At 42.5% G+C, this 21,994-nt stretch overlaps 1 protein-coding gene and 1 pseudogene across 50 annotated transcripts in view; one reads left to right on the top strand and one right to left on the bottom strand.

Moving 5' to 3' along the window:
• Positions 1–21,994, top strand: part of LOC110502535 (ankyrin-3) — a 150,861-nt gene that overhangs the window by 97,936 nt on the left and 30,931 nt on the right. For 23 of the 50 annotated variants that reach the window (XM_090216996.1, XM_036960092.2, XM_090217026.1 and 20 more), the window contains 9 exons: positions 320–443; positions 5,658–5,760; positions 6,657–6,707; positions 7,207–7,313; positions 9,184–9,408; positions 9,639–9,793; positions 11,429–11,640; positions 11,910–12,117; positions 12,310–12,406. In XM_090216996.1, coding sequence (XP_090073122.1) covers positions 320–443; positions 5,658–5,760; positions 6,657–6,707; positions 7,207–7,313; positions 9,184–9,408; positions 9,639–9,793; positions 11,429–11,640; positions 11,910–12,117; positions 12,310–12,406 — 1,282 coding nt within the window. The remainder of the gene's footprint in view (positions 1–319; positions 444–5,657; positions 5,761–6,656; positions 6,708–7,206; positions 7,314–9,183; positions 9,409–9,638; positions 9,794–11,428; positions 11,641–11,909; positions 12,118–12,309; positions 12,407–21,994) is intronic. The other 27 variants (XM_021580638.3, XM_090217038.1, XM_090217032.1 and 24 more) reach the window with 3 other exon arrangements.
• Positions 17,524–18,620, bottom strand: LOC149972531 (uncharacterized; annotated as a pseudogene).

Raw genomic sequence — 21,994 nt, 5'->3', positions numbered from 1 at the left:
GCTGCAAGTAGCTTTTCTCTATCTCCAAGCTAATGGACTTTGTTAGCCTGTGAATAGATTGTCATGGATTTATTACTATTGTCATTAATTTCAAGTATCCTAGAGCTAAGTAGCTGTTATTTAGTTTCACTCTAGCCCAATGTGTAGCCCACCAACTGAGCATAGGGCCTAGTAGACGTACTGGTCCACTAGTTATCAGACTGACACTGATAAATTATTCAAGGCCTCTTATAAAGCTGTGGTAGGGTTTTTCTAGGAGTACCACAACGCTCTTTTACCGGATTGCCTTTGAAATATTGATGAGGGACTTTTCCACCAGGTGAGGATGCAATGACCGGAGACACTGACAAATATCTGCGGCCCCAGGACCTCAAGGAGCTGGGGGACGACTCTCTCCCGCAGGAGGGCTACATGGGGTTCAGCATAGGAGTCCGCTCAGCAAGGTATGTGACCCTATTATGACATTATATGCTCTTGATTGTGATGTCATGTTTGGCATTGCTACTGTGTTTGTTCATTCTATACACACCGGTTTAAGATGTGCTGGTGTGTTGATGATGCTGTACATATGGGAGCAGTGAAATTCAAAGAAGTAGTGGTCATCTAAGTTTTCTTCATATTGACATATGTTATGAAGATGTAATAAATATGTAATACTGCTGGTTCAGCATGACATCATGATTCAGTATTGTTCATTTTTTTTACGGGGCATAGCATGACTATTGTTCACCGTCACTGTACACTTATACTGTACAGTGCATTGGGAAAGTATTCAGACCCCTTGACTTTTGCCACATTTCGATATGTTTCAGCCTCATTCTAAAATTGATTAAATTGTTTTTCCTCATCAATCTACACACTACCCCATAATTTTCATCAAGGATCTCTCTGTACTTTGCTCCGTTCATCTTTCCTGACTAGTCTCCCAGTCCCTGCTGCTGAAAAACATCCCCACAGCATGATGCTGCCACCTCCATGCTTCACCGTAGGGATGGTGCTAGGTTTCCGCCAGACATGACGCTTGACATTCAGGCCAAAGAGTCCAATCTTGGTTTCATCAGACCAGAGAATCTTGTTTCTTATGGTCTGAGAATCCTTTAGGTGCCCTTTGGCAAATTCCAAGCTGGCTGTCATGTACCTTTTACTGGGGAGGGGCTTCCGTCTGGCCACTCTACCATATAGGCCTGATTGGTGGAGTGCTGCAGAGATGGTTGTCCTTCTGGGAGATTTTCCTATCTCCACAGAGGAACTCTGGAGCTCTGTCAAGAGTGACCATTGAGTTCTTGGTCATCTCCCTGACCAAGGCCCTTCTCCCTCGATTGCTCAGTTTGGCCGTGCGGCCAGCTCTAGGGAGAGTCTTGGTGGTTCCAAACTTCTTCTATTTAAGAATGATGGAGGCCACTGTGTTCTTTGGGACCTTCAATGCTGCATAAATGTTTTGGTACCCTTCCCAGAACTGTGCCTTGACCCAATTGTGTCTCGGAGCTCTACAGACAATTGCTTCGACCTCATGGCTTCGTTTTTGCTCTGACATGCACTGTCAACTGTGGGAATTTTATATAGACAGGCGTGTACCTTTCCAAATCATGTCCAATAAATTGAATTTACCGCAGGTGTACTCTAATCAAGTTGTAGAAAGCATGCACTTGAGCTCAATTTTGAGTCTCATAGGAAAGGGTCTGAATACTTATGTAAATAAGGTATTTCTGTTTTTATTTGTAATACATTTTCTCTTTGTCATTATGGGGTATTGTGTGTAGATTGATGAGGATTTGTATTTATTTAACCCATTTTAAAATAAGGCTGTAACGTAAATAAAATGTGGAAAAAGTCAAGGGGTCTGAATACTTTCCAAATGCGCTGTACATTCTGCCTTTGGTCAGATATGTATACATTATTTCCCAGTACAGTATTCAAAGAGAGGATAACTAGCTGTAGGCTAAGAGTTGAGTGCCCAGCAGAAAACTGGCAAGTTTGGCTGAAGATACATCACCACATTAGATGAGTATTGTGTATCCCACAGCTCATCATTGGCCATCTATTGTGGTGCCCCTGACAGCTGGCAAATGCATAGTGATGCTTGACTGACTAAAAACAACAACAGTGCCAGCCTGTCAGGAAGCAGCACACTGTGGAACAAAACAGCCCAGAAAACAGAACCACTGTTTCACTCATCATGAAATAAGTGTTCAATCAGCTTTTAAGCAACAATGGATGATGTGAGATTTTTATCATGCTTATCACATCATGTCACAAAGTCATTATGAGGCGTGACCTCACTTCAGCTCTTCCTTGTTTGATCAATCAAGGCAAGGGGTTTGAATTGGGCTTTGTCATTTTTATAGTCTCTAGAGAAGTGTTCGAAAGTTCAAAGGTTACAGTGATGACTGTTCAAATCAAGTGCTTTCTCTCATAAGGTATTGCATCTAGTGTATAAACTATGCCACCATTTACTATCCTGTATATTGTGCTATGAGAAACTTCTGTTATTTTAATTGCAGAGTAAACCGGTTGAATATGTGTGGTGAAAAGATATCCCTGGCATGACTTTGCCATGCTGGACATGTTATGCTTTATTATTTCAGTCAGTTATTGTATTGATTGATTAATGTACTGTGCTGAGCAGCTGCTTTCTTTTCCCCTTACCTTTCTGTTTATGACGTCGGCCTTGCGTGGTTTGCTCTTGGACTCTCTACACACACACACACACACACGCGCGCACACACACAGAGAGAGAGAGACTATGAGCCCAGGCTTGGAGCATGCCCCATGCAAAAGCAGAGCATCGATGTCACATGAAAATAAAAACACAGCACCTCTGCTTTGACGTTTTAAAATGCTTTGCTTTTCACCACTCTACATTTCTTTTCCTTTTTTTCTTTCTTGCACTCTGTCTGTTTCTCACTCTAGCCCTAGGATCAGGTAAGAGCAGAAAGCACATTTCACAAAACACATTTCTCTCCCCTGACCCATCCTCATTGTGACTTCATGAACCATTGTCATTCTTTGTGTGGTATATTTACACCGTTTATTAGTGACTTATTATTTGGAAAACATATTTTGAGCTCACTAATATTTTCCATTGACACGTTCACCTTGTTTTCTCATCAGTATATAGAAGCCCCTCATCATTTGCAAATAAATAAACCATATTTAACACATGTTATGAATAGAGTAGACATGAGAAAATGAAAGCGACAATTATATGTTGTGACTTAATAACGACATTGTTTTAAATGTATTAACCCAACTTGTTGTATAGTGGTGTGGTTCGAGGTGACACGTAATTACCCTTTAGATTTATTTTTAAGGTGCCACTTTGTGTAACTTCCAGGGATCAGTATGTTTCAGTCAATTTTCAATCAATTGGGAGATATTTTAATCCTAAAAATGACCTATTGCTTTAAAATGACTTACTCTAGAATGCAGAGATGGAAACCTCAAGGCCAAAGAATGGCTTGTTATCTAAAAATCCCACATTGACCTATCTGACGAATACCATACCAATAGCAGGCACACACACACAAACTCACACACAAACACAGATGCATATTTTGCCTTGGAACTATATAATGAATGACAGCATAATGATGATCGAGCAACGATAGCAATGATCCGCACAACCAAGTCGTTGAGCTGACTTAGATAAGCAAATATTCACTTTCTTTCTAGATCAAATAACACGGTCTCATCTTAAAATGTGGAGAGAGAGAGTGAGAGTGAAAACGAGAGGATGAGCGAAAGCAGAGAGAGAAATGTGCAATGCAGTGTTCAGAATAGCAACGAGGGAAGGGGTGCGGGACAGAGGCAGATTGATCAAGGCCACTCAGAGGCATGAAATGGTGCATAAAGACGCCGGAAGGAGAAAGTGAGGGAGTAAAAGAAAGGAAGGGAGAAGGCTTCCACTAAGTGAAAATGTCATTGTAAACAACTCTGTACAAATAAAACAAAATGGAATTGAATTGGCGAGAGAAAGATTGGGGGGAAGGAGGAAAGAGAGAGGAAGGAAAGCTGTGAAGAGGAAACACAGGCAGCACCACAGAGAGAGTAGGCCAGGGGTTCCCAAACGTTTCTGGCCTGCGACCCCAGTTTAATAAAAAACTTTTTTTTAAAAAGTGTGACCCCACCTTGTAAAGAAAGTGATGTAAGCAATTTGTTTTTTAAATAAGGCTTTGACATTCTGTTACAAAATCAGTCTCAGGCCAGTATCTTAAAGAAGTGTGGGTTGAAGTGACTGAAATGCATCAGAAAGGTACTGGGAAGTCCATTGATAATGTTGTTTTCCCCCCAGTTTGATTTAGTGCCTAGTCTTGTCCACTCTGTTCTATTTAGTCAACAAACAGAAACCGCTCTGTTTATTACAACCGCTTATAGCTGCTACCAGAGGTTACTGACGTAACGGTTAGGCTCTATGAACTAAGCACCCCAAAAAAATCTGTGTTTACCTCGCGACCCCGTTTTCGAATCAGGCGACCCCCACATGAGGCCGTGACCCCGAGTTTGGGAAACACTGGAGTAGGCAAAGCAGATTTGTGATGCCAGTCCATTCAGGCAGTGGAGTTGCTTAGAAACTTCAGCTGCAGTGCTGAATAAAGGACTTCTCTCTGTGCTGAATAGCATGCCCAATCAAACACTCTGCAGTTTTTCTCTCCCTCTCTCTACGCACACACACACACACACACGGGCACACACACCCATACACAATACAGTGCAGCCCTACACTTTTGACTAGGTTATACACACACTTCTTCTGAGAAGACAGCTCTAGAAGTGTGTGTGTATACTCACAAACAGTGTAGGGCTGCACTGATTAAAACAGACAAGTAAGAAGATTGGCTTTTTCTCACAAAGGGGAGCAGCCTATTGCATTCAGACAGTGTGTCTTCATCTGCAACACCAGGCAAACATCGACAACACAGCGAGCAAGACTGAGAGGACCATCATCTCTGTAGCGCCCAAACTAACACACATCCAAGTCATCTGAGAAATGAAAGACACAGAACTTTGCCCATCGTACAACAAATGTTTAATTGAATTAGCTACATTATTTTAACTGAATACAAATGAGGACACTTCAAAGTAGTTCAAGAGTATTTTTAGGAACCGTTATAACTAAATATTTATTTAATAAACATAAAGAATCCCGATGTTTTAGTGACGGAATGGAATTCCTCAATGTTAGGTCCGTACTCTATGTACTGTAGTGTAGTTAACAACATTCTTTGTTGGTTAGTAGATGAAATTGATTCTCCTCCCAGTGTCCTCTCTGAAACATCTACAGTAGTCAGACTGTATTTGACCTCACGTCAGTGTTCATGATACACAAATACAACTCCTTTATCTCTCTCCTTCTCTCCCTCTGTCTTTCTGTCTCTCTCTCTCTCACTCTCTCTCTCTCTCTCTCTCTCAGTAAAAACTGACTGACCTCCCTCTCATTTCCATCTCTGAATAGCTCCTATCTACCTAGCTATCCCCTACTGTGGGACTCTAATCTTGCTCCACTATATACAGTACATTGTACAGTGCCATTCAGTTCCCTGGAGGTTGCATGTAGTAATGGATTTTTTGTATTTTCTTTTACTTTTGCTTTTTTTTTGGTTTGGGCCTGCTGTTCATTGTCACCCGCTGTGTTGCGTGGTAACATTTAAACACCCCAGCCTCCGCTCCTTCAGTTCGGATAGGTCCAACACCCTCAACCGCAGCTCCTATGCACGGGACAGCATGACGATAGAGGAGATCCTCGCCCCGACCAAGGACACAGTACGTCCTCCTAACTTCCTCACACCACCTTTTCCTTTACCCCTTTCTTGTCTCTATCCTCTTTCTGTGGTCACACTCTCGGTGTCGCTCTCTTCCTCCTCTCTTCTCCTTGTTATGTTTTTGTCAAGGGCATTGTGTGACACGATACTTTTTTGAATGTCAACTCTGAGATGGGGTCAGTGATGGATTTAGCCTCCCCCATGGTCACATTTGATTTCCAATTGCCTATTTCGGGCTTTTTATTTAGTTTCGTTTATGTTTGGCACTTACAGTCCTGAGGCTGTGTAGGGCAATTTCTGTAAGAGCTTATTCAAACTTCGCTGTGGCCTCCTTAAGGTTTCCAGCTGCCTTGGGAAATCCACACTGCAGTGGTTGTCCTAAAACAAGTTTTGGTGATCACAATGCAGGATCTAAAAAATGAACTTTAGCCTGATGTACTGTAAACAATATTTGCAACCTCACTGAAATCACGTTCGACAAACAAATGTGGGTCAAAGGGCAGCCAGGATTTAGAATGCATGTAAAATCTTGTTCTCTCATATTGTTCAAAAATAGTTGTTAAAACTGATTAAACAGATGTGTCCTGTGCTTTTTCAACGGCTTGAGACGTCATGCTCTGTAGGTGATCTGTTTCATATGATCACATGTATCATTCTTGGGATGTGGTGATGTTTGTGGCACTATCACATCTACTTATCACGAATAAGGGTGCCTTTGTGATAGTATCACTCTTTGCTAAAGCAGAAATCTTGTGGGAAAGGCCACTGCAGCCTCTTCTCACTGTATGAGTTGTTGTATGACTAGGGACTGGTAGAAAAATCTCCAGGCTCTTCAACTGTTGTTCCTCGAGAGGAGTCCCCTTTGTGATTTCTCATCTGCCTCTTTTTCCTCTAAAGCTTCAGAGTGTCTGTAAAGACCTTTCCTACTTGGTTGACCCTCTCAATAAGGTATATGATGTCAATAGATGGTCTCCTCACTCTGCTCACTCTCCATGACCATCTCTCTGGCTCCATTCGTGTTTGTTTGAGCTCTGAAATTCCCATTCCGTTCATTGGTCCTCATCTCAGTGAGGTAAATAGTTATTTATTTCCCCATGCGACATCTGGTCACTGTAAACTCCCATTTTTTTTCTTTCATTTTTATACAAACAAATGATTGTTTCAGTTGGAAGTGTGCCACTTTTTGTGGTTCAAATGGTTAATCATATTCAGCATGTTTCATTGAGGTGATATTGAATGTTTTAGATGACAGAAACATGTTTCAGTGAGACACTGTATGTGTCCTGTTAGATCATTTGTCTGTTGGGGTAAGAGGTCATATTCTCTTATTGTGTGTTAGGAATGCAGAAGGTCAGAAGATCAGTGAGGGTCACCGTCAGGTTAGGTCACAAACCATTAAGTCTCCTCCCGAACTCACCTGTTGACCCTCCCCCTGCATCTTCCACAGCACCTGGCTGTAACCCGGGACTACGATGCAGAGTGCCTGAGGCGCTACAGCTGGACCCCAGACACCATGGACCACAGCAACACTGTGTCCAGCCCCATTCACTCAGGGTAAGAACCAGCCATCTCCCAGCCAGGCTGACACAAAGCCACAGCTGCTGTAACTCTAGCCATGTCAGACAGGGGCTACTGCTAATCCAGACACAGGAGAATGTTACTCTACATACTCCATTTTATCAGTCCAAGAAAGACCCAGCCAGCAGTTGTCTGCAGTGACACACTGTTTGGAGTTTTTCCCTTTCTGTAGTCTCTTGTGCAATTTCAATTTGCTGAGCCGCGGTGATGAATAGTTTGAGGGAAGTCACCCTCACATACAGTAGATAATGGACTTGCGCTGTAGACTACATGATTTAGTCTTATTGGAAATGCTCGAGAGTCCAATGTCCTGGGCCGAGTACAGATGGAAGATATTTTGTGTTTTGTCAGGTCTCATTGTACTGGGGTTTCTGGCCCTTTCAATGCCCTACATTTTTCCAGATCTCCTGTATTTCAGACCCTCTCTATTATTTCTGTACCATCTTTTTATTATTTTTTTGACTGACACGGTGAAATGCGTCAGACCCTAAAAAACTAAATTGATTGTGCTGTATTACTAAATCGAGTTTTTTGCCTCCTGCATTGTTTTGGTCTTTATTTTGCAGCTTGTCCTCCCCGCTCCCTCAGTATGACTCCAGGTGATGATTGTGTCTGGTGATGTCACAGTGATGTCACAGTTTCCACTACTTCCTCTTTCCTCTTTTGTTTCTGTGCTTGTGTCATCTGTGTGGTCTGGTCTCTCATCTACACTGTGTAGCTGTAGTGCGAGTGATGTGTTTACGATTTTCTCACTAAGGTGCCATCTCACAGTGCATATATGGATAAAGCCCCTCAAAAATATCTATGAGCAGGTCTGCAAAAGTGCACACAAAGACAAATTAATGGAAAAAATGTTTTGTCTGCATGTGTAATTACAGCCTATGTGGACAGTCAAATACAGAACATCGTGTATGGTTTTAGTTCAAACATGTAACAACTCAGCTGTCTCAGATCAGTCATGCCGAATGAAAATGTAGTGTAAGGTTTTATGGCTTTAGGTAAATAGCGATATGACATAGATGCAGAAAGTAAACAGAATGGTGGATCAATTTCCACAACAACTAAGAGCGTTGAAGTGCGAGGCTGGACTTCTCAGCAGTTCTGTTGCCCTGGCTACCACGCTGTGAACAACGTGAAGGGAACCCGTGCACATGCACCGATACTGTGTGTGACTGTGTGAGAGCGAAGTCTGGCATCTCGCTCATCACAATATCTGCGGTGCTGCTCGTGGCAACGTCATTTCACTGAGTCTACCTTTAACAGCTGGCATACTATATGAGGCATTTCAATTTAAACATACCCTTGTTCGTTCTACGAATAGCTTAATACTACTGGTGACAGTTTCCACAATTAATGGGATGCAAAACTGCATTTATTAGGCGGAAGTTGACACGTCACGTATTCAACACATTCATTTGTGATTTAATTGAGTTTCTACTCGGGGGTGAAACATTTGTGAAGGTGTTTAATATAGATCACTGCTTCAGAGTAATGGATCTTGGCAGGAAACTCACCTTTTCCCTATTATATCACCTCTTGAGTTCTTTAAAGTTTCAGTGTCTTTAGGTCACATTGTTAAGTGTCAGAGGTGAGACCTGCCAAGTTTGAGAACTCGAAGCACCATCTCCTCTCCCTCTCCCTCTGTCTGTCTCTCTCTCTCTCTCTCTCTTCTCTCTTTCTCTAGTATTTTCTTTCCATTCTCTCTCTCTTTTCGGAGTGCTTGGGTGTACGGTGGTCACAGCATGGGATTCGTCCGTCTCACGTGTCAGTGGTTATGGCTTCTCTCTCTCTCTCTTCCCTTCTTCACCGTTCCTGGTCTAATATTTGTATTTCTGCACGCCGGCAGATTCCTGGTTAGCTTCATGGTGGATGCTCGTGGGGGGTCCATGAGAGGAAGCCGAAGCAACGGCATGCGTATCATCATCCCGCCCCGGAAGTGCACGGCTCCCACCCGCATCACCTGCCGCCTGGCCAAGAGGCACAAGCTGGCCTACCCCCCGCCCATGGTGGAGGGAGAGGGCCTGGTCAGCCGGCTGGTTGAGGTCGGTCCTGCAGGAGCCCAGTTTCTGGGGTAGGTTTTCTCTTAGCTCTATAGCAATGTTTCTTAATCCTTGTTGCACATTCTAGTTTTTGCCTTAGAACTACACAGCTGATTCAAATATCAAAGCTTGATGATGAGTTGATCTTTTAAGGGATTAAGAAACATTGCTCTATACCATTTTTGCTATTTGAATGTAAAGATCCACCTTTTTGTCTCTAAGGGGGCTCTGAACAATCTCTGGGTGTTCTGTTCCATTCCAGCCCTGTAATCGTGGAGATTCCTCATTTTGGCTCCATGAGGGGGAAGGAGAGGGAGCTGATCGTACTCAGGAGCGACAATGGTGACACATGGAAGGAACACCAGTACGACTGCCATCCAAGTGACATCACAGACATTCTGAATGGGATGGACGAAGGTACTGTATGTTACACAGAGCATGACATCTGCATTGATGCTTTGTTTGTTGTCTGTGTTCTATTTTCTGTGTTTTGGATAGTTTTTATTAATATATATACTTTTTTTATTGCACAGTGGTTGTGAGAAAAGCGCTTTACCACAAATGTATTATTATTATTATTACAGGTCAACATTGCTAATGTAATTGAATACCTTCTCTGACATTTGCACATACATAACATATCTTCTTTTGGCTCAAATCCTATTAACGGGATCGATTTGACAACAGCCAGTGAAATTGCAAGGCGCCAAATCCAAACAAATTCCTCACACATTCAAGTATTACACGCCATTTTAAAGATAAACTTCTTGTTAATCCAACCACAGTGTCCGATTTCAAAAAGGCTTTACGGCGAAAGCATTATGATTATGTTGGGTCAGTGCCTAGTCACAAAAAAACACAGCCATTTTCCAGCCAAAGAGAGGAGTCACAAAAAGCAGAAATAGAGATAAATTAATCACTAACCTTTGATGATCTTCATCAGATGGCACTCATAGGACTTCATGTTACACAATACATGTAGGTTTTGTTCGATAAAGTTCATATTCATATCCAAAAATCTCAGTTTACATTGGCGTGTTATGTTCAGTAATGTTTTGCCTCCAAAACATCTGGCGAATTTGCAGAGAGCCACATCAATTTACAGAAATACTCATCATCATCTTTGATGAAAGATACAAGTGTTATACATAGGATTAGAGATAAACTGCAACCACTGTGTCAGATTTCAAAAAAGCTTTACGGCGAAAGCACACCATGCGATAATCTGAGTACAGCGCTCAGCCACAAAAACAAACCATACAGATACCCGCCAAGTTGTGGAGTCAACAAAAGTCAGAAATAGCATTATAAATATTGACTTACCTTTGATGATCTTCATCAGAATGCACTCCCAGGAATCCCAGTTCCACAATAAATGTTTGTTTTGTTCGATAAAGTCCATTTATGTCCAAATACCTCCTTTTTGTTTGCGTGTTTAGTCCACTAATCCAAATGCACAAAGCGCGGGCACTATGTCCAGACGAAAAGTTTGTAGAAACATGTCAAACGATGTATATAATCAATCTTTAGGATGTTTTTATCATAAATCTTCAATAATATTCCAACTGGACAATTCTGTTGTCATTAGAAAGGAAAGGGAACGACCGTCGCACTCACGGCCACGCGTAAGACTAAACTAAATTATTTCAGCCTGACCAATTGTTGAAACAGCTCTTATTCGCTCCCCTTTCACAATAGAAGCCTGAAACAACTTTCTAAAGACTGTTGACAGCTACTGGAAGCCTTAGGAAGTGCAGTCTGACCCCATTTACACTAGATATTGGGTAGGTAATCACTTGAAAAACTACAAACCTCAGATTTCCCACTTCCGGGTTGGATTTTTCTCAGGTTTTTGCTATACTCACATACATTATTTTAACAGTTTTGGAAACTTTAGAGTGTTTTCAAATGTATATTATAGCTTCTGGGCCTGAGTAACAGGCAGTTTACTTTGGGCACGCTTTCATCCGGACGTGAAAATACTGCCCCCTTGCATAAGAGGATATTGAATATCCTTTATCCATCTATATTTGTTAATGTGTTCTCCAACAGAACTGGACAGCAATGCTGAGCTGGAGAAGAAGCGTATTTGTCGGATCATCACCAGGGACTTCCCCCAGTACTTTGCGGTGGTGTCCAGGATCAAGCAGGAGAGTAACCACATGGGTCCAGAGGGTGGGACGCTGACCAGCCAGACAGTGCCCATGGTCCAGGCTTCGTTCCCACAGGGGGCACTCACCAAGAAGATACGCGTTGGCCTGCAGGTCTGAAAGCCAAGTCAATCAGTTAGCTGTATTGTTTAGGATCTCCACTAGTCTCTGTTTTGCTCTAAGCTTTGAGTCTAATTTCCCAACTTTTGAGCTAAGAGCATTGTTTTGATTGATGATGAGTTGGCTATCTTCATCCAATTGATATTTATTTTAACATCACTTTTTAAAAGATAATGGCTTTTGTCATGTGTTGTGCTAATGTGAACAAATGAGAGAACATTGATTCACCTCTTTCATCCGTCCTCCCCTCCCCCTCCCTGCAGGCTCAGCCCGTCCCAGACGACATGGTGAGGAATCTTCTCGGCAACAGGGCCACCTTCAGCCCTATAGTTACCGTGGAGCCCAGGAGGAGGAAGTTCCACAAGCCCATTACCATGACGATCCCTGTTCCGCCCCGATCTGCAGAAGGCCACCCCAGTGGACACAGGGGGGACTCCACCCCCTGCCTGCGCCTCCTCTGCAGCATCACAGGCAAGTTCTTCAGGATGTTCTGAACAACCTTTGTGGCTGAGAACATACCTCTATTGAAATTGATTCAGACCTTCAATGATAACAAGGTTCACTCCTACTTGGAGGACAGGGTGGAAGGACAGGGTTTGTAGTAGGTGGATGAAAGGTTAACCAGGGATGGGGATTTGTCTTTTCTCGTGGTTTTCCATCCAGGTGGAACATCTCCTGCCCAGTGGGAGGACATCACAGGGACCACTCCCCTGTCCTTTGTCACAGACTGTGTTTCCTTCACCACAAATGTGTCGGCCAGGTAAGGCCATGCTCTCTCATATGCTCACAACCAGTCAACTGCAACATTTTCTCAACGCCCCAACTCTAAAAACAAAATGTTCTCTCTGCTGTCAAGGTGGAGGAATTCAATTAGCTGTTAGCGCCCATTGCTATATCAATGGTGTGATGAGCTAATGCTTCGGATTTTGGAGATCATTAACAGCCAAATGGACGTTCTTTAAATCCCTGCTATGTAAACAAAGCTGATTTCCGCAAACAATTTGTCTCTGCTAAAACGAGTTTTGTTTAGCTAATAATATAAATACATTACTTCAATCTACCTTTTCAACAACATCCAAATCGAAATAGCAAAGAAAACGTGTAAACTGCACGTTAACCTACCTTTCAGATCGCAATGTGAGCTCCTATGCAGCAAATATTATTTCATTCATGTGAAAATCAGTTCAATTCATACACTGGCTCGTCTGGCTGGCGTGTGTTTATTTTGAGCTTCCCTTGTCTTGTCTTACGCTAAAGTATGCTATTAGTCCTATTGTGATTGTTTTCCTCCACCACATGGCATAGCTCAGAACTACAGTAGTACACTTGTGGTTGAATATAATGCAGGACACGACAGACAGTTGTATAATGTTGAACTCACAAATAACAAAAAGGGGATTTACAACAATTAATTAATTAAATGAACACCCTGTGAAACCCAACTTGGCAATATTTAAGATTGCAATATGAAAACATTCCCCTTTTTGTTGAACAGGTGTGCCATTTGATATGCCCACGTGGAAGTTATAGACTGGAATACACGAGTATAGGCTAACATCAACACATAAACAATAAAATACAATTTAGTTGAGAAACAGAAGTATGAATGACAAGTAAAGTACATAGTAGGAGAGAGGGGGATCCTCAGAGTCTTGGCAGAACTAGGGTGTGGGGGATTTTTTTTGTATCTCTGTTCTAGCGTGTAGGATAAAGAGGAGGTGGGTGCTACGGGTGGTTCTGCCTGTCACTTTCCTTCAACAGGCAGTCAGTCTCAGAAGGGAGAGACTGAGTGTTTGCAGTGCTAGTGTATGTGGTTTCGATGTGTATCTTACTGTGCCCAGGATGATATGGCAAGCACAGTTTCTTAGCAGATTAGATTGAACAATTTGACAATAACAGTAGTTTTAGGTCAGTCGTAGCCAACGGGTCGATCGCGGTCGATCTCCAAGGCATTCCTGATCGACATTTATGTAAAAACATTTATGTAAAAAAACTACGATAAAGCCTTGCATTCCTATTTGTTTTGCGCTGTTGGCAGGTGGTACATTTGATTCCGGGAAGGCAAAGTGTTCCCATGTTTCATGTGTCTGAAGGTAGAACTCCGCCTACCCGGCAGACCCAGAGAGCAAATCAAGTGCACCTATAAGCCTAAAGCTGGCCAGTCAAGTAGCTTAGATCGCCATGTCTACACAGTTTTCATGATCTATAGACTATAAAAAGAAGCCTTGAACGCACAGCGAAGTTTATTCTGTGAGATTACAAAACTTTTAAAACCATGACTAGAGAAACTCAACAAATACAGCAAAGAGCTGGATGTTTTTATGAGTAACTTCATGTTTAAGTTGTTATTCGGCACTGTCAACACTTTAATAAGCCATAAATGTGCATTCCCCCTAGTTGCATTCTCGCTACTACCAGCACTGCTACTGCAATGAATGAATATAGCAAAGTTGCGTTATTATTAGTGGCTTGTCCTTTTTAATATCAAGGAATATTGAACTTTCTCTGGTCATAGGAGTAACATGAATTGGTGCATGAGGCAAAAATACAGTGCGACTTCAGTTTCGCCATCAGCTGGAAGACTGTGTCCCCTTTTCTCAGCAGAGGGACGGTGAGTCGGGTGATAGACAGCCTCACCGCTGCTACCTCCCTCCCCTCAGACTGACCATCAGATGCAGGCCATCAGTCCAGAAAAAAATATGAATTATTAAGCTGTGCATGAAAAGTAATACAACAAATGATCAATTACCAGTGTGATTATATACCTACAATTGTAAAATATAATTTGAAAATGGTGTGAGAAGAACAACATTGGCAGGGCAATTCAAGCATGGACTAATATATTGGGCTTATAGCCTACTGCACAAACCTCATTGCTACATAACTGTTTTTTAATTGGTTAATGTTGCATAGGCTTACGCTTAAGTCATGTTCAACAAAAATCTGAGCGGTAGATCTCAGCTTGCATTTTGACTAACAAAGTGATCTTGACTCAGAAAAGGTTGGTGACTACTTCTGTAGATAATGTAAGAAAAGAGGCATCATGGAGGGTGGGTGGTCATGGAGGACATCAGGTGGATCAAGGTGTGGGGAAGGTATACGGCAGGCTGCTCAGGGCATGGCAGAACCCCTAGATCCTGGACTACAGGAGCAGAGTGAAAGAGGAGGAGACCAAGGAGTAGAAGGTTGCATGAAGAAAAAAGGTTACAGGTGAACACAATGAACACAATGTTTTGGAACATTCAGATAGAAATATGTTATGTAGAACAAACATGATTCTCTGACATGTCGAACATCCAGTCCTTGGAGGCAGTAGTACACTCACATACTCTGGGTTACAGTAGCTCAATATTTTGGGTCTCAGGTATTCCGGTACAGGTGGATCCTTGAAGACCACTATTCTGCACTAAGCAGAACTCGAAACACCAAAATCAATATTTTCCGGTAGTGCTCCCGGTCCCTTGATTAAGTAAAGATACAACACACCATGTAATGTTTCAAACCATCTCAAGATGTGTTTCAAACCATTTCATTTTAACAGTGTAGACTGAGAACAGCTCGATGGAAGCAACATTTTGTACAAACCCACCGTGACTAATTTACCGACCTGTGTCTGTGCCTGTTTTGCTACACTTTTACCACGGAGGGTATATCCGTGGACGGTTCTGAAAATAAATGCGTTGTTTGCATCACCGAGTGGTGGCCAGGAAATAATGAAATACAACTGTTAGATGGTACCATCCTCCAAATCAAAACCAAACATGGATGGAGTTTTAGATAGAAAAGGATACCTGTTTGAGAAGTGTTTGTTTCTTGAGGAGGGGTCCAACTGACTGTCTTGAAGTCGGAGGGAAAGCAGCCAGTGGTCAGACATAGGAGGGATGAGGTGGGCAGGTTGTTGGACAATCAGACGTAACTAGACAGGATGTCGTCTGAAGGAAGAGGAGAGAATGAGCAACAGGATGAGGAGAAGGAAGGCACAGACTTTCACGTCGCCTAGCTGAGTTCTGCTAGGAGCAAGCCCGACCCTAATATGCAGACGCCATAAGAAGACACAGGGAGAGAAAGCCATTTGGACTATTTCAATGTTTCCCCTTGTTTGTCACTCAGCATTTACTGATTGACGTGACTAAAGTTGCACTCACTGCAGTGATTGTAGGGATTCCAGTGGAATGGCTCTTTTAAAAAAGGACGGTAAACATTATCAAGGCACAAGGCGAGACCCAAATGCAGACACAGGAGGCAGATGGTTGAGGTCCTATAATGTTTATTAATCCAAAGGGGTAGGCAAGAGAATGGTCGTGGACAGGCAAAAAGGTCAAAACCAGATCAGAGTCTAGGAGGTACAGAGTAGCAGGAAACACAGGGATAAATACACTGGGGAAAACAAGCGAGACAATAACGAGAACAGGTGAAACTGATCAGGGTGTGACAAACATACTGCTTATAAGTGAGACGTTATGCTAATAAGACATTATATAATCAGATAATTAATTGTGCACTAAATATCTGGTTGTCTTACCTCCTTTTGAAAGCTTAGCTTGCGTTGCTGGTGCTGCTGGGAGGAAGTTGGCAGCTTGGTATGGAACAAGAAAAACAAAGGGTAAACTACATATAATGAATGTGGTAATTCAGCAAGAAGTCTATTAATTTACACAAACACATTAGTATCAAATAGGCACTTTAAAAAAAAAAAAAATTTAAATTTTTTTTCCCCTTTTTCTCCCCAGTTTCGTGGTATCCAATTATTTTAGTAGCTACTATCTTGTCTCATCGCTACAACTCCCGTATGGGCTTGGGAGAGACGAAGGTTGAAAGTCATGCATCCTCCGATACACAACCCAACCAAGCCGCACTGCTTCTTAACACAGCGCCATCCAACCCGGAAGCCATCCGCACCAATGTGTCGGAGGAAACACCATGCACCTGGCAACCTTGGTTAGCGCGCACTGCGCCCGGGCCGCCACAGGAGTCGCTGGTGCACGATGAGACAAGGATTTCCCTACCGGCCAAACCCTCCCTAACCCGGATGACGCTAGGCCAATTGTGCATCGCCCCACGGACCTCCCGGTCGCGGCCGGTTACGACAGAGCCTGGTCGCAAACCCAGAGTCTCTGGTGGCACAGCTGGCGCTGCAGTACAGCGCCCTTAACCACTGCGCCACCCGGGAGGCCTCCAAATAGGCACTGTTATTGCTACAATAACCTTGCTGCAACAGGATATCCTATGATCTACTATTACAGGTCTTTCTCCTTTTGCATTTCCCTGGTATAGACCACAGCATGTCCTATACTTCTAGATAGGGTTGCACATTTTAGGGAATATTCAGAGGTGGAAACTTTCTGTGGGAATTAACAAGAATATATGGGAATTAACAGAAATATATGCAAATTAATATTAATAAAATGTAAATGTAGATGTTTTTTGCATTGGATATATTTACCATATCATATGGAGACAGAAACATAAACCTTTTACCTTATCATAATTGCAAATGATTAAATCCTTCCAATATATAAAAAAACGTGTTACGAATTGAACTTTAATTAAATGAGTTGACTCTTCACATGGGATGATTTCACTGAACAACAAAAGAAAGGGAATATTGAATGATCCCCAATGATCCATCGCATCTCCCAAAAACTTCTTCAACATACATCTGTAAAATGATAGTCTAGAAACTAAAGCTTTGGTTGTCTTCCTCTCAGGCTTCCATGTCTTCTCCCTGGACCTGCTCAATGTCCATCTCTTGAACATCAGACTCTGAGGCATTATCTTCACTGTCACTTTCCAACCTTGTTGAGGATGGCTCGTTGTCAGGCTCAAAAAGCCTCAAATTTGCCCAGATCGACACCAATTTTTCAACCCTTGTATTGGTCAGCCTGTTGCGTGCTTTGGTGTGTGTTCCCAAACAAGGAACAGTTGCGCTCTGAGGTGGCTGATGTTGGAGGGATTTGGAGGATGATGGAGGCAACAGGGGAAAGAGCCTCAGATCCACAATGTCCCTTCCACCAGGTGGCTGATGTGATATGTTGGCACCACTGCCATATTGCATCTCCATCCCAAAGACCTTGCTTGGTAGTGTACTTTGCCAGTCTGCCTAGAACCTTGCCCTCATGCAGGCCAAGGTGGCGAGACATGGTAGTGATGACACCAGAGGCCTTGTTGATCTCTGCACCAGACAGGATGCTCTTGCCAGCATACTTGGGGTCCAACATGTACGTGGCGGTGTGTATGGGCTTCAGGCAAAAGTCTTCACATTTTTTGGTGTATTTCAGAACTGCAGTTTCCTCTGCTTGGAGCAACAGGGAAGTGGGCAGGGAAGTACAGATTTCTTCTCTTATATCCGCAAGCAGAGTCTGAACATCAGACAGGATGGCGTTGCCTCCCTCAATCCGTGCAATGGCTACTGCTATAGGTTCCAGGAGTTTCAGGCTGCTTACCACTCTCTCCCAAAATACATAATCTAGGAGGATCCTCTTGATGGGGCTGTCCATATCGGCAGACTGTGATATGGCCATTTCTTGGAGCGACTCCTTCCCCTCCAGGAGACTGTCAAACATGATGACAACACCACCCCAACGGGTGTTGATGGGCAGCTTCAATGTGGTGCTCTTATTCTTCTCACTTTGCTTGGTGAGGTAGATTGCTGCTATAACTTGATGACCCTTCACATACCTAACCATTTCCTTGGCTCTCTTGTAGAGTGTATCTATTGTTTTCAGTTTCATGATGTCTTTGAGGAGCAGATTCAATGCATGAGCAGCACAGCCAATGGGTGTGATGTTGAGGGTAGGACTCCTCCACTTCAGACCAAGCAGCCTTCATGTTCGCAGTACTGTCTGTCACCAGTGCAAATACCTTCTGTGGTCCAAGGTCATTGATGACTGCCTTCAGCTCATCTGCAATCTGTTGTCCCTTGTGTCTGTGCTCTTGAAGAATAATGGTTTAAGGGTGGAGATGATGTAGTTAATTATTCCTTGCCCATGAACATTTGACCACCCACCAGAGATGATTGCAATACAGTCTGCTTTCTCTATGATTTGATTGACCTTCACTTGACCTCTGAACTCTGCATCAAGCAAATTAGTAGATAACGCATGTCTGGTTGGAGGGGTGTATGCTGGGCGAAGAACATTCAGAAATCTCTTCCAATATACCTTGCCTGTGAGCATCAGAGGTGAACCAGTTGAACACACAGCTCGAGCAAGACATTCATCAGCATTTCTCTGACTACGTTCCTCCATTGAGTCAAAAAAACATCTGATTCCAGGAGGACCATGACCTGTTGCTATCGATAAGGTGTCTGATTCGTCATTTTCACCTCGAATAGAAGTAGAGGGACTTTAGTCAGAGGTTGCTTGTTGTGAGCGCTGAGGGAACTTGGCCAGATGATTCTGCATCTTTGTTGCATTCTTCACTCATGATTTGGCACAGTATTTGCAAATGTACACAGCTTTTTCATCAACATTAGCTTCAGTGAAATGTCTCCTCACATAAGATAGTGCCCGTGGCATTTTCCTGTAAAGATTAGAAAAAAATGAGTAAAAAAACAACAAATACAATTCCATGTACAGATAAATAGTTAAGCAGTTAGATTAAACAACTCTGTTGTAAGATACATGTTTTAAAATGAAACATGTATGAAAACAGGTGAATTAACACTCCTCAGATAGCAGGCTCAAGCAAGCTAAAACCCACATGGTAGCAAATACTAACTATCAGAAATTGTTAACAAGTTAGAAATGATTTAAACACACTTTGCTGTAGGTTACTATTTACTAGTTTAGTTAAACTTACCAGGAAGTGTGTAGTCCGTGGCTCAGACAGTGTAGTAGTGTGGGCTCAATAGCATCTCATTGGTGTGCAAGATCTTGAGAATCAGCTGTACATGTGATGGAAGAATGCACTGTGCATGCAGAGGGTTGGAATTCCATTGAATTGGGGATAGTTTAACCAAAAAATGCCACAAGACCTAGAATTTCCTTATGTGTATCCCACAACAAAGGTTCACTGTTAGAAGCTAACCTTTGTGATGAATTTAAGCAGAATTACCAACATTACCGGGCTTAACTTCCCATCGAAAATTTACGGAACAATTCCGGAGATTTCCCGGAAAGTTTCCAACCCTTTGCAACCCTACTTATAGATATAGTCCGAAACCAGCGTCTCTAATGGTACCCAGTTATAATCTGATCACTCATGACCAGAAGATTGACTAATAGAGTTCACCTTTTGTTACAGCTGATATAGCACTTGTCATAGGCTACTTAGTGCAAGAGATAACTATTTAAATCAACTGATTATCTACAAACACAAATAATAGAATAAAAAAAACAAAGCTTAGCTAGTTAGCTGGCTAGCTAAATAAAGATATTGGGAAAAATTGTGTTAATTCACACTAGTGTTTGCATCCATCGTTTGCAGCTTCCATGCTTGCTTGCAGCATTCTCATGTTAGCTAAATCAAGGTTTTCAAACAAGTAAACACCATGTTTTGTACTTTATCCACTAATAATCGGTGAGATTTAAAGATAAAACAACTCGTAAATAACATGTAACATCACATTTTCCCCTGTCTTTTGACTGCATGCGCCCCTCTCTCCGTGCCCTCAGAACATAGCAACCAGCATAGCAATGAAGGCTATATATTTTTTTCTTTCATTATGTTACCAAGGCAGAATTTGACAAGTTCTAGCAACTGCCCAGCAACGGACGCTAACAGCTAATCGATTTCCAGTATGATGCAGGGGTGGACACTATTTGGCATGACAGGCCCCCCAACAAATGTCACTTAGGGCCCAGAAAAGGCTAGGTTCTGACTGCATGAATGGGTATGGATGTGGGTACAGTATTCACACACTTGACTTATTCCACATCTTGTTGGCTAACTCAGTTGCTTGAGAGGAAAGAAACCGCTCAGGGATTTCACCATGAGGCTAATAGTGACTTTAAAACATTTTATTTGCTGTGATTGGAGAAAACTGAGGATGGATCAACAACATTATAGTTACTCCATAATACTAACCTGGATGACAGTGTGAAAAGCCTGTACATAATACAAATATTCCAAAATATGCATCCTGTTTGCAATAAGGCACTAAGGTAAAACTGAAAAAAATGTGGCAAAGAAATACATTTTATACCCTGATTACAAAGCGTTATGTTTGGGACAAATCCAACACAGCACATCACTGAGTACCACTCTTCATATTTTTGAGCATGGTAGTGGCTCCATCATGTTATGAGTATGCTATCGGCAAGGACTAGGGAGTTTTTTTAGGATAAAAAGAAACAGAATAGAACTAAGCACAGGCAAAATCATAGAGGGAAACCTGGTTCAGTCTGCTTTCCAACAGACACTGGGAGACAAATTCACCTTTCAGCAGGACAATAACCTAAAACACAAGGCCAATTATACACTGGATTTTCTTACCAAGACGTCATTGAATGTTCCTCATTGGCCTAGTTACAGTTTTGACTTAAATCGTCTGGAAAAACTATGGCATGACTTGAAAATGGCTGTCTAGCAATGATTAACAACAAATGTTAAGGGCTTGAATAATTTGCTAATATAGTACAATCCATGTGTGCAAAGCACTTACCCAGAATGACTCATAGCTATAATCACTGCCAAAGGTGATTCTAACATGTATTGACTCAGGGTGTGATTACTTATTTAAATTAGATACACTATATATACGAAAGTATGTGGACAACCCTTCAAATTAGTGGATTTGGCTATTTCAGCCACAACTGTTGCTTACAGGTGTGTAAAATCGAGCACACAGCCATGCAATCTCCATAGATAAACGTTGACAGTAGAGTGGCCTTACAGTAGAGCTCAGTGACTTTCAACTTGGCACCGTCTTAGGACGCCAACTTCCCAACAAGTCAGTTCATCAAATTTCTTCCCTGCTAGAGCTGCCATGGTCAACAGTAAGTGCTGTTATTGTGGAGTGGAAACGTCTTGGAGCAACAACGGCTCAGCCGTGAAGTGGTAGGCCGAGTGCTGAAGTGCTTAGAACGTAAAAATCTTCTGTCCTCGGTTGCAACACTCACTACCGAGTTCCAAACTGCCTCTGAAAGCAACGTCAGCTGGAGTGATTAAAAGCTCGCCGCCATTGGACTCTGGAGCAGTGGAAACGCGTTCTGGCAGTCATCTGGCAGTCCGACGGACAAATCAGGGTTTGGCAGATGCCAGGAGAATGCTCCCTGCCCGATTGCGTAGTGCCAACTGTAAAGTTAGGTGGAGGAGGAATAATGGTCTGGGGCTGTTTTTCATGTTTCGGGCTAGGCCCCTTGGTTCAAGTGAAGGGAAATCTTAATGCTACAGCATACGGTGACAT

Source organism: Oncorhynchus mykiss, chromosome 23 (assembly GCF_057628025.1).
Source record: "Oncorhynchus mykiss isolate SJ-2025 chromosome 23, ASM5762802v1, whole genome shotgun sequence".
NCBI lineage: Eukaryota > Metazoa > Chordata > Actinopteri > Salmoniformes > Salmonidae > Oncorhynchus > Oncorhynchus mykiss.
Note: the sequence above shows the minus strand (reverse complement) of the source record. Positions and strands in the feature narration are given on the sequence as shown.